At 43.8% G+C, this 12,960-nt stretch overlaps 1 protein-coding gene and 1 long non-coding RNA gene across 2 annotated transcripts; one reads left to right on the top strand and one right to left on the bottom strand.

The window, feature by feature from the left end:
• The first annotated feature begins 661 nt into the window (after positions 1–661).
• On the top strand, positions 662–9,161 carry LOC120680582. Its single transcript, XR_005677730.1, has 4 exons — positions 662–928; positions 2,159–4,347; positions 7,221–7,337; positions 8,484–9,161. It is a non-coding gene; the product is annotated as an uncharacterized LOC120680582 (long non-coding RNA).
• LOC120680580 (putative ABC transporter C family member 15) lies at positions 1,048–8,767 on the bottom strand. Its single transcript, XM_039962084.1, has 11 exons — positions 8,640–8,767; positions 5,026–7,385; positions 4,782–4,868; positions 4,018–4,680; positions 3,762–3,926; positions 3,292–3,586; positions 2,982–3,196; positions 2,183–2,488; positions 1,928–1,991; positions 1,548–1,787; positions 1,048–1,446 (listed from the first exon to the last, which is right to left on the bottom strand). Exons 1-11 carry the CDS (start codon positions 8,674–8,676, stop codon positions 1,325–1,327), a joined length of 4,554 nt encoding a protein of 1,517 aa, XP_039818018.1. The 5' UTR covers positions 8,677–8,767; the 3' UTR covers positions 1,048–1,324.
• Positions 9,162–12,960: the final 3,799 nt, after the last annotated feature.

Genomic DNA, 12,960 nt, shown 5'->3' with positions numbered 1-12,960 from the left:
AAATATTAGGGAGTAGTAATACTCCCGATAGTAAGGAAATAAAGTATAATATTTATACAGTGGTTGCATTAAAAAGTTGAAAGGCCTCGCGGGAAGGGTCGAGGAGGTTGGCGAATCAGATTTTTTTTCTATGCAGGCCCCACCTTATTCATAGTCGATATTGTGAGCTGAGTGGATCACTGCTACAATCTGTCTCTTGAATCCACGCTACTACCGATTGTAGTAGTATACATCGCGGCTGCTCTTGTAGGTTAGTCACGACGCGCTGCTAGTGCTCGATTTTGACCGTCCGCTGCGGATGGTTATAGGTTAGTCGCGACGCGCTGCTAGTGCTTGATTTTGATGAGATTATATGGACACGTGCTGCCGGTCGGAGAAACCGGCAACGGTAGCTGTCGTCTGTGACGGAAGAGCCGCCCCTCTAATAGAGGGCTATTCTTTAAACGTTTCAATCATAATAGGATTTTATTTGTAAACAATTGAATCATCATTATTAATCACGATTCAAATTAGGGGGTTATATGTAAATATTGGATCACGATTAATAGTATCGAATGATGCAAATTAGTATTGGATCGAGGTTAATAATTTCAATCTAAGTTAAGGGGGTTATTGGTAAAGTTACGGACTGATTTGTAAATTTCGGCGGCGCTGCTTACAGCCTTACACCAGGGGCTCCTGCCGCGGCGCGGCGGCGCTGCTCAGGGCGTGGACCAACCAATCCCAACCCTCCCCTCTGCGCCCATCCTTTCTGGGGTGGCGCGAGCATCGGCATTTGTGGCGGAGGAGCGCGTGCGGAGCCGCGGATGGGGACGGCGAGCGACCAACGTGGATGTGGGTGCGCGGCGCCGTCGCCGCATCCCGCTACCATCGACTGCTGTCCAATCCTTCACAGGCTCCATGGAATGCCTGAACTTGTGCGCTGGATGTAAGTTCTCCACTAGACCAGTATTTGCTCATTCAGTCAGCGTGATTTCATCCAACAAGTTCTCCACTAAACTAGTACTTGTTCAGTCAGTTCCGCGTGCTTTCGATCCAGCTTCATGGTTGATTTTCAGTGCATAATTTGCACGGAATAGCTGCCAATTTATTGTTTCATTTCTCAATATTTCCTTGCATCAGCAGTAATAAACTATAGTACATTACATCACTCCAATTCTCTGAATTATCTTAAACTAAGAGCTAGTACAGCAGGGCCCTCCCTTGTAAATCCTGCCTGCGTAGTTTTGGTGCGTACTTGTCACATTTAGTGATTATGTGGGGTACTCAGTTAACTTTCCTATCGAACTTCACCATCTTGGCTTCATGCTGTTCTTGTTGCCTGTCAATTGTAAGTTGTTCCACTGAAACCATGGGATCGCCGTGAGTACTCCTTTATGAGTCTGGAGAATTCAGAACTCTCGTTCTCCAGTAATTTTGATGGTGTGTCATATTCTATAATTCTTCCTGCTCAGCATGATAATTAATTAGAGCGCACATATATTAGCAATCCAGCAGCTACATCTGCTAACATGTAGAGAACTGGTGCTTCAGATCACGTGGCTTACCTTCGCTGAAAACAAGAATGAGATCACTATCAATTACAGTGTGGATTCTGTGAGCTATTGTCAAGACCGTGCAATTTCCGAATTCCTCGCGAATTGTTTCTTGGATAATTGCATCAGTAGAGGAGTCAACTGAAGCAGTTGCCTCATCGAGCACGAGAACGTTGCTTCGCTTTAGCAGAACCCTTCCAAGGCAAAACAGCTGCCTCTGTCCAACACTCCAGTTTTCCCCATTCTCGACAACTGCAGGAGATATCTCATGTGACAATCCCAATAAACATATTGTTATGAACGAACTATAGTATCAACCAACTAGAATTTTATATCCCTGTATCATGATTTTTTTTAATTTACATTTAGCTACTGTACTCAGAATGCATTACCTGTGGAGTCCAGCTTCTTTGGGCTTTGATGAACTATATCTCCAAGCTGGCATTTGTCCAAAATCTGTCCAAAAGAGGGAGAGGGGGGACCATAAGCTTCAAAAACTAGAACCTCTTTCCCTAGTCAGCATGTTATCCAGTATGCCTGGCATTCTGGTTTTTTATTTTATTGTATTTATAGATCGAATTTTGACCAAGTTATAATTTTAATTAATGTCGCAATTGACGCAGGTATTTAAATATTGATTAAATTACCTCCCACATGCGAGAATCAGAGTACTCATTCAGGGGATCTAGATTCCCTCTGACTGTTCCCTCAAACATAGTTGGATCCTGTGGTATGATGCTAAGTCTGCCCCGTAAATCATGCAGCCCTATTTTGCAGATGTCAACATTGTCAATTTCAATTGTTCCTTCCCTTGGTTCAACGATCCTGAAAAGTGCTTGGATAAATGTTGACTTTCCGCTACCAGTACGTCCTACTATCCCCACCTTCTTCCTTCCTGGAATTGTGCATGATATGTTTCTCAAAACAGATGGGAGATGCTCTGCATACCGAACCTGTAGAAGAAAGAACAATGTATCAGGGAAAATAAGATTTTAAGATTCCCTTCTGAAAAACAAAAAATCTTCCACTTTCATTATAGAGAAAACAAAGTTATCAACTTCTATGTGGCATCTATATGACTATTCTTGAGTCTTGCAATTCTGTGGCACTCCCCTTATATGTAATCATACAGCTACTTTTGGTGCATGATGAAAAGTATGTTATTTCTCTCTCACATTTTAAATATGTGCCTATTATCCTCTTGTGTAAAATATGATTAACTGAGCACTTTCCGGAGATAATTTCTGCTCTGCAGCATATTCTGCAGGTTGTTTAACCTTTTTGAGCATACAATTGTTCATTTTTGGACATAATGCTTAAATATTAATTTTCAGGCTAGCTAGTCTTGTGAGAGATTTGTTTGGGTTTACTAAGTAAGACCATAGACATTCACACTGATTACTAACACCTATAGTGGGTCAGAACTCATTATAATATTACACATACCTCCAAGGATCTTATATTGATAGTTCCGACTTCTGGCCAGCTGTTCGGGGGGCGGTAGTGGTCAACTATGAGAGGAGCCTCGCTAGGGATCCTTGAGTATTGCATTATTCTCTCAACTGATATCATTTTATTTTCTGTGTTGCAAATGTTCCAAATTATGGATGCCAGCTGCGAGTTGAGGTTCAATGCGTAAGTCACAGCAAGTCCAGCAATGCCTGTATGTACAGTTATATTAGTTTGACAATAATCAAGCGTAAGATAGCTTGAGGCTTCTGCAGTCATCATGAGCTTTTGTGCATGTAGAGCTTACTTGGGTTTATAAAACCTTCAGGAAGGCTCACTAGCAGAGTCAAAGAAAAAGCAAAGACAAAATTGGATAGCATGTTTAGCCTGAAAGAAAGCCACTCCATTGCAGAGATATTATGGAACCATGGCCTGGAGTGGTTGTCAACAAGACCAATGTTTGCTTTTCTGAAACGATCTTTCTGCCCATATGCTCTAATACTTGATGCTCCTGCTAGAGATTCTGCAAAATGGTGAAGGATCGGAGCCCTTTGAATTTGTGATAGACGAGCCAACTCTCTCGCTGTTGGTATGTAGTAGCGCTGCACACATACAGAAAGTGTACAGATTCAGCATTTGCGTTTTTGTTAAAAAAAGAAAGCATTTTGTGAAATGAGTACCAAGGAAACTGCTAGGAAAACTTCCTGGAATTCATGGCGCGCACAATTAATATGAAAAGGCTAATATAAACAGAAGATCATTTTTAAGAGTCCATACTTGACACAGGAAACAGACCACCGTCACTGGAACAAAGATAGCAAAAACTGGCCATGCAACTTGTGACATAACACCAATGGTCCCCAGAATTTGTATGATTGAAAACACACACCAGCCAAGCTTGTTTGCTATTTCCAGATCTAGAACACTTTGGTCATTGGAGGCCTGGTCCAAAAAACAAGCACATTAATTAGTTTAGCTGGTGTGCAAGTAAGTGACAGAGGATGAAATGTTCATAAACTAAATCAGCACTAACCCTGTTCAAAATTCTGCCAGTAGGTGTGGAGTCAAAGAAGGACATTGGGGCACGCAGGATGCAGTGGAGCATGTTCTTGAAGAACTTTTCTGATGTTAGTAGACCAATCAGTGACACAAGCAAGGACCGAGCTAAGACACACAGGGCACTTCCCATAGATAGTGTTATATATACGGAGAAGAGGAGGCCTAATCCAACCATTGGAGTGATTGCAGATGTTGGAGGAGATGCCCATGCCATCCAATAGTTGCTAGCTACCTGAAATATTTGGAAGAATGACTGTGCGGCTATTGTTACTGGCACTAAGGCTCCACCATGAACTGCCCTCAGGTATGCCCAGTAGACCTTCTTGCCAATGCCTCCCTTTTCTCGTTCTTCTTCTTGTGTTAACCTCCCCTTCTCACTGATGTCTTGTGAGACATCATGCACAGACTCTTGCTTTGTTATGCCCTGAAGTTGATCATCCATTTCATTTTCTGTATCAAGCTCATCCTCACTGTCTGCTGATTTTTGGTTGCCTGAGAGTATTCTGCTGGAACTCTCAGCATTCATGACAGATTCAAGAGCCTGGCTATGGGCTCCTACTATAGCTTCAAATCCTATGTTCTGTTGAAGGAGTTCATCGAATTTCCCTTTCTGCACGATTTTCCCATCTTGCATGACCTATTATTTTGAATCCACGTGGTTAGTTACTTGGCAACTTTAACCTTTGGACTTACCAGTACTCCGTATAAGGTTAAACTAAAAGTATTTTTGACACTTACCAGTATAAGGTCTGCAGCTGGAAGGAATTCAACTTGATGGGTCACATATAATACTGTTTTGTCTTTAAGAATTCCCATTACACAGTCCTGCAGGATGGAATTATTTTATTTGCTTAGTTATGAACCAGTTATTTTATCCACTTTCGAATCAACGTTGACACTTTGAGCCTCAAACAGTCAAATTGTCACATCACTAGTACAAAGATTAACATATTTGTGCATTTATCTGAACTACGAAACAAACCTTGAATAGCTGGCTTCCAGTGTGGGCATCTACTGCACTAAAAGGATCATCAAAGAGGTAAATATCTGCATCCTCGTACACTGATCTTGCAATCTGTATTCTCTGTTTCTGTCCACCACTCATGTTAATTCCTCTTTCACCAATCTCAGTCAAATCACCATTTGCAAACAACTCAAGGTCTTTTGTCAGTGCACAGGCTTGTATGATCCTTTCATACTTCTCCTTGTTATATGGGTTTCCAAACAGAATGTTTTCCCTAATGTTCCCAGACAGGATCCAGGCAGTTTGAGGAACATATGCTTTGCTCCCACTGACCCTAACAGTACCATCTAGCTTTGGCATCTCCCCAAGTATGCATGATAATAGACTGGACTTTCCAGAACCGACCATTCCACAGATAGCCACTTTCATCCCTCTCTTTACCTTTAACTCAACATCTGTTAGAGTTGGAGAAGTTGTCTCCAGTTCCCAGCTGAATATTCCACGATCAATCTCCACATCATAATCTGTGTCATTTCTTGGTACTTCTATAACTGCATCACATTTCAATTCTTCTTCCTCGAGGTATTTTGCCACTCTATCAGCTGAAACTTTTCCCTGAGCAAACGCTGAGAGCAAGTCAGGAAGTGTGAAAATTGGATCTTGTAGCATACGGAATGTTGCAAGAGCTGACAAAACAGTTCCAGCCGTTAGAGGAATCCCCATCAATATACATGAGCCAAACGTTATGGAGGAAATGAATGCAGGCGATCCCCAAAATATGAATGTTGTTAGAGCTGACAACCTCACAGATCTCCATAGCCAATTGTACTCCTCACCTCGTAAGGCTTCTAACTTCTGAAGGTACTTCATATCCCATGCTTGAAGTTTCAGTATTTTCATGCTTCTAAGAACTTCTGTCGTTGCCTTCATTCTATTGTCTTTGGCAACCATGATCTTGCCTTGCAACCTCTTTTGCATTCTGGTTAATGGAATATTGCATGCCATTATTGCCAATGTCGCTGCTAAACCAGCCCAGGCCCCAACCCCTAAGTTTTGATGGAGAACATAGACAGCTAGCGAAAGCTGAATGGGTAGCATCCAGATGTAGTTTGTATACCATATAACATCAGTTATCCTTTGTATATCTACACTCATGTAGTTTATGATTTCTCCGCTAGTATGCTTCTGCCTTGAACTGCAAGATAAGCGGAGCCCCTTTTGATAGATGTGAGATATCAAAGCTGCTCGCAGGCGCATCCCGAGCTGTCGTGCTCCGAAAATCCACTGCCTCTGCGCTATGGCCTCCACGACTTTGGCACTTAGAAAAGCAACAGCGAGAATGTAACCTCTTCTGAGTCCATATTGCCTCTCTCCCCCAAGGAATTTCACCAAGTCATTAATCAGTGAGGGTCCGACGTAGGATGCACTGGCACTTAATACTGCAAATCCTGCGTTGATCATTGCTTTCCGTCTCATAAATAGAAACATTGCTCTATAGATCGATGAAGTACTCAAACCATGCCTGCGTTCAACATCATCTATGATCTCTTTGAACGAGTCAGATAGAAACTCAGCAGAGTCTTTACCATCAATATCTGGCACATCATTCTTCTCTAGAGGTTTCTTGTATCCAGTAGCAAAGACAGGGTTCATCCAGGAGAATGTGACAAGTCCAAGAATACTTGCTCTTCCATATGGACATGGCCTTTTGGCTTCACCCTGCTGTCCCACAGATGGACTCAATAGTGGCTCTGTTATGTTGTTGTCTGTAAATGTGATTCCTGTTTTCCCTCTGGCAGAAATTGCAAATAGATAAGTGCAACCAACAAGCATGAACAGATCGATCCCTTCTTCAAATCCTATAACTTCATTAACTGCCAAAATTGACCTGAGATCAAATACCACAATAGTAACTGATTGCAGAAAGTTAAATATCCACCAGGACCGAATTATCAGTGGAAGTTTTGCAGATTTTGTTTTCTGAAAACAGAATACTGCTAGGGACAATATTAGCCATGATAGCACCTGCAGACCTTCACAAATAATAAAGGGGGGATACTTGCAATCACTTATTCTTTCATGTAACTGTGGAAATACTGCCCTCACAACATGAGTGGCTAATATAAGCAGGCAACAAGCTTTGCATGCTTCATATGAGATACCCAGCTTTATGTCTGAAATCTTGTGCTCCTGATGTTGTTTATTGCTTTCAGGAGTTGCAGTCTTCAATCTTTGTCTCCACCATCTGATTTTCTTGAACAGAAGTTGAGCCAAAATACTCATGATGAATATCAATTGTATCAGTGCAAAAGTGCCCATCCAGAAGCAAGGTGAATATAGCTCCTGCCACTCTTGCATATAGGGCAATATAATAGAATCTGAAATAATACATTTCAAATTTCATGTCAAAACAAAATAGCAGAATACATCATTAGATTATCAGGAAGAAACGGACATGACTGTTTCAGGACTACATTTTAAACTTGTTCTTCCAATCATTATTTCAAACCGAATATATGCTGCTGACATTACCTAGCATGTAACTGTTAGGAAAAAAAACTGATTGCCTATCGTTATTCTCAGTTGGGGTGGGGTGGGGGGTGGGGGGGGGGAGGTCAGTGAAGGTAAAGTGGTAATAAATCTATGCATTTTGTTGTTTTGAGAACACCTTGTTATTAATTTTGTTTGCTTGCTACTTCAAGCCATAGTTGGTTGTAGGATAAGAGGGAGTGGTATCTAGGCTCATTCTGCTTTACTCCTGTCAATATTGATAAGACAACGCATTTTGTTTTTCTGCCTTTTTTCGAGCTTTCGTTAGCTTCATCAGCTGCCTAGTTAAGTAGTGACACCAAGTGCCCAAATCTACAATATTTGCCTGGCGTTCTCCTTTACCTGATGGTCTGCTCCAATGAACCAAAACTGGTCAGCTACTAACATTTGCCGACCTTCAGCCAAAATGATAAATATTACTGTAGCTAGTAACCTCATATGCTGACAGAAACATTCTCTGACTGCACTATAGCTTTTAATAGTTCAGTATTTTGTTTTTATGCTACGATATTTTGTAATGCTATCTGATACCAGAAGAGAAGAGGTTAGGTTCTCTTAACTCGTAGAGATGGAGAGAGTTGGACGCTAGTCAGATGGGTATGGAATTGAAAGGTCACATGGCTTGCCAGATGCCATCCCAGTTTGCTATGTTTTCGTAAAAGGACATGCTTAGGATATTCTGTTTTCAAGTAAATTTTAGTATGAATGCCAAAGTGAACTTTAGACTTTGTGGGTAAGTATCTCAGATACTTGAATGATGAGCACGTATCACTAAGCCACTACAGCCATATGTATATATCAAAAGTTATGAACCACTTTTTGTCACTTGGATACTACTGCTTAGTATTTATACATACATGTGCACCCTACAGATTCATTTGATTCTGTTCCACCGGTGTTGATCTTTGCAAACATTGCATGACCAGGAAAGCAAAATGGGAAAAGGAAGGTGGATGAAGGAGAGCACGGTATGCTGTGTAATTGTGTCTTCGGATGAGAGAAGAACCAGACGTATGCATGAACCTATCGCCGTCCGCAATCTGCATGCAGATGCAGAGGATTAATCGCAGACGAGGCCTTACCTGAGGAACCATCGAGCAAGCCCCCATGGATAAACATCTCGGGGTCGGGGATCCTCGCGAGGACCGGGAAGCGCAGGCTTCCTCTCCCCACCGCGCTCCAATGAGCGAGAGAAAGAGAGGGAGAGATTGAAGAGAGGAGGAATGGAGGGAGGGAGGTGGTGGAGGTGAACTGGTGACGGTGATATAGTAGAGGTGGAGACTGGAGACGCCTGACGGAGACGGTGACACCCCTGATGGTTGCGCTTTTGGCGTGTCATGGTGCCCGCAGATCCCGATCATGCAGTTTTTCACCGGGCGCGCCCGGCACCGCCCGTGGAAAAAAACGCCGCTGCCTGTGTCCCATCAGTTGGCCTGGTGCGAGGCAGCCAGTACTAGTATTTTACTTGTGCTAAAATATTCTTTGATAACGATCTTCTAGGAATTTGTTTTCGAATGTGCAGACTTAACTCTCAATTGGATTGCACATTTGTGCATAATCATCAGTTGAGCAAATCAATACAACGATTCCTTTTGCTAAATTTATTTACTAGTACGATATTAGCTGATCGTATTGCTATTATTATCCATCCAACTGTGTATATGAGCTTCTTACGAAAACACCCATCGTGTATGAGAAGTGGTCCAAGCAGATTCACGCAATAAAATTGGCCATGCAGCCATGGCCACAGCCACAGAGGTGCGAGACGACTGGCAGCACACGGACAAGAGAGCCAAGCTCCGGAATGAAGAAATCAGGGAAGCACGAAGCACTCTGGAAACGGAAAGCCAACCAACCTATCAGTATATTCCCCATCATTTCCCCAATGATTTGTGTCGATCAGGGCCCGCGAGGACCGATCGATCGATCGCGGTCGTGGGCAAAACGGCAAAAAAAAAATTTACTTCTTTTTTTCTACGGTGGAGGGAGGATGCGTGGCTTGACTTGACGCGTGCTGGGGTCACCGTCGCAAGGAGTCACTTTTCAGATTCAATAGCCTTGCGGCCGTTTTATTCCATCAGTTTTGCACCATTCGTTCGTAATATTGCAATAACTATATTTTAGTACGTGTTATTATTGATGGATACACATTTGTGAAACTTTTTCTTCCCAAGCTATAGCAGAATGGAGGAAGTGATTTTGTAGCACAAAGATGCCGTCAGACAGACAGACAGACAGCGTTGGCTAGCTAGATGCTAGGGAATGAAACAAATTAAGCTGAGTCCACCGAATGAGCCCAGTGAATCCGGTCGAAGCAAGCACATGCCTATCGGCGATCGATCGTCACCTAACACGGGCAGACCATATATAATTATATATCATCGATAAAATCCTAGCATGCTGACCCCATCAGTCGTCTGTCGGATAAAAAAAAAATGGTGGGCCAAGAACTTTAGTGCCGGACCAGACAAGAGGAATGAGCTTGGATTAGTTGATGCGGAATGGCGATGCCGCAGCTTCGTGTTGTGGCCGTACGTGTGCGTTTGCGCCATGGCTGTCAAAAGTAAATATTAAGAACATGGATTTTATTTTTCAAAAAAACGAACATGGACTAGGTGAGATGCACTCTTCGATTCGATGCTTTAAAGTCGTGTACTTGAACTTCGTGTTGGGTCCGGTACTCCGGTCCGTTTGCGCCAGCGATGGGGCTGTCGAAAGTTTACAGCCGCAGAAGCCAGAAGAGGACACCGGGACATGGTAGGGAAAGGATTAAAAGAGCATACTTTTTTTGAAAGAGCATACTTTGCAGCGTAGAAACCGAGATGAGCCCCCCAAAAGACGAGGGAGGGAGCACCACGGGGGGAGCGGCAGCGGCACATGCAAGCAACCACGCACGCCCACCCTCCTCATCGGTCATTCATGCGAATACAGCTAGCTACTGTAGAATTTTTTCGAGAACGGACGAACCCAGAATTTCATTACTCATGAGCAACAAATTTACAGTTTTTTTTTGGGAACGTGGGCATGAAAGTTGCCTCCCCTCCCGCCCCCACCAGTTCTAAGCTACTGTCGAAATGAAATGATGTTTTTATTTCAAAAAAGGAAATGATGTCACTGCTGAGTTCGCGTTTCTTGTCCGCACGCTAGCTGCTCTGACTGGCACGGCCGCAGCTGGTCCCTGCACGGACTTGGTTCCAGCCACGAGAGCCCCGGCTTGCATTGTCCGTATATGAAATGAACTACCCGTGCAGTGCAGGATCACCACGCGGCGTGATGGAGCGCGCGCGCGATACACAACTGACATGGACCCGTCGTCGTCGGTCGCGACGACGACGAACGCATGGTGGCGCGGCCGCCTGTCGGTTCGTTTGTCCAGTTGCACTACTACACAATAACTTTTTGTTCCAGGCCATTTGTCCCGGTTGTCTTTGAACTCAGAACAATAGGTGGTTTTTATTCCGGGTCCAACGGCTAGCCGGGCCAGCGGGAGACATGGGCCTTTTGTCCCGGGTGGAGCCACCAACCGGGACAAAAGGACCTCCAACCGGGACAAAAGGTCCAACCCTTTTATTCCGATTGGTAACACCAACCCGAACAAAAGGGTGATCTTTTTATCCCGGTTAGTGGCACCAACCCGGACAAAAGGACCCTTTTGTCCCGGTTGGTGTTACCAACCCGGACAAAAAGGTCCTCCACGTGACAGTTCAAAAGGAAGTTATTCTATACTGAGTTACATGTACTATTTAGGTGAGTTGGCAAAGAAACCATGTGCTAGATAAGAGGTCTTGAGATCGAATTCCGCGGAGTGCAAAAAAAATTTTAGCATCCCGAAAGGCGAATCCCGGTTTCAAAACCGGGACAAATGACACTATGAAACTGGGATAAAAGACCGGATTTGTAGTAGTGTTGCGCGCTCTAGCGCATGCCGCAAGGGGAACCGATCCTCAGCCGTGCCCGTGCGCGCGCGCACCTCGCTGCTGCATGCGCCTCATCTATCGTACGCCGAGCCGAGCCTGCTGTCAGACTCCAAGAGATGCTACTCCCTCCCTCTACTTCAGGCTTTCAGCTCTGATGTACAAAGAGGAGAAACTCTACTTCGCCTTTATTTCGACAATTGACACACAGTTTTGTCCGCACGCTCGACCGCGCGTGACCACGGTACAGTAACATGTAACCGCTGACAAGAGAGACGACAAGCTAGGCCTAGCTCGGACACGTGACACGTCGCTCATAAACAAGGCACACGGACACAGCCGATGGGCGATGGAGGATCAAGGGGATTCCGATCGAGAATGAGCGATGCCGATGTGCCAGATTTGGTGTGGCCGATCGAGATGGGCAAGCTGCCAAGCTCTTTTGGCTCGTGCTGCCTTTTTCCTGTGTGGTGGGCACGCACGGTGCAGTCACGTACTCCTATACGGCCAGTGTGTGCAGTGCAGCAGTTGGTGGCTGAGATCCACTCTTTTTCGTACGAGACAGAGACCGCACAGCATGCTTTGGCTAGCTAGTTGGCTTCCTTTCTTTTCGATCTGCTGACGGCCTCCACTCCGGCGCTTGATATAGCTCTTGCTCTTCCCTTTACTTGTGCAATAATTGCTGGAGATGTATAGGCTGTAGCAGTCCTGGTCTGCAGCCATATGCATGCATGTCACTGATGAGACTCGATCAGGAGTTTAGCAAAAGAAGACTTGTGAACAGTGGATAGCTCATTCCTACCTTATCGGCTTATCCTATACTCCTGACGCTTGATGTTATTTTCTCTCTGTTTTCTACTGCTTGACCATTCAGCAGGGTGGTCAGCCGTCAAAACAAAACACTCCTAGTGCTAGTGGCCCGTCACATCGATCCGGGATTTGATAAAATGAGAAGGTAAGTACCTCAACACCGTAGCTAGTACTATATATAAGACAAACGGACACGGCTAATTTACGGCGTGCCGTAAATCAGAGTGGCCGTAGGGCCGTTCGGATAGTGAGTGTTGCATGCATGTGAGGGACAATGACAGAACCACCAGCGCATGCATGCACATAATTTTAAAGATAAAAAATACTATAATTTCAACACCGAGCGTCAAAATCAAAATCCGATTGCACAGTTGTATTCGTTTCAATAAAAGCTTCAAAATAAGATCTCACACCACTATGTTTTAACGATATAGTTTTTTTGAGAGAAAATACTTTTTCACATATTCTAATTTGCTTATGATGTTTGCAAAAAATGCTCATGGGTTTACATAATGTTGCTTTTGCATGTCCGAGTTCAGGTAAGTGGATATTGGTGTTCATATTGTGAAGATAGAATATTTAGTGTCAATAGTGGATAATGGTAAACAATTTTGTTAGGTAGGTGAATATTGATCGCATGATCAATAATAGGCAATTTTAGCAGATCGATTGAGTATTT

Source organism: Panicum virgatum, chromosome 7N (assembly GCF_016808335.1).
Source record: "Panicum virgatum strain AP13 chromosome 7N, P.virgatum_v5, whole genome shotgun sequence".
In the NCBI taxonomy this organism is placed as follows: domain Eukaryota; kingdom Viridiplantae; phylum Streptophyta; class Magnoliopsida; order Poales; family Poaceae; genus Panicum; species Panicum virgatum.
Note: the sequence above shows the minus strand (reverse complement) of the source record. Positions and strands in the feature narration are given on the sequence as shown.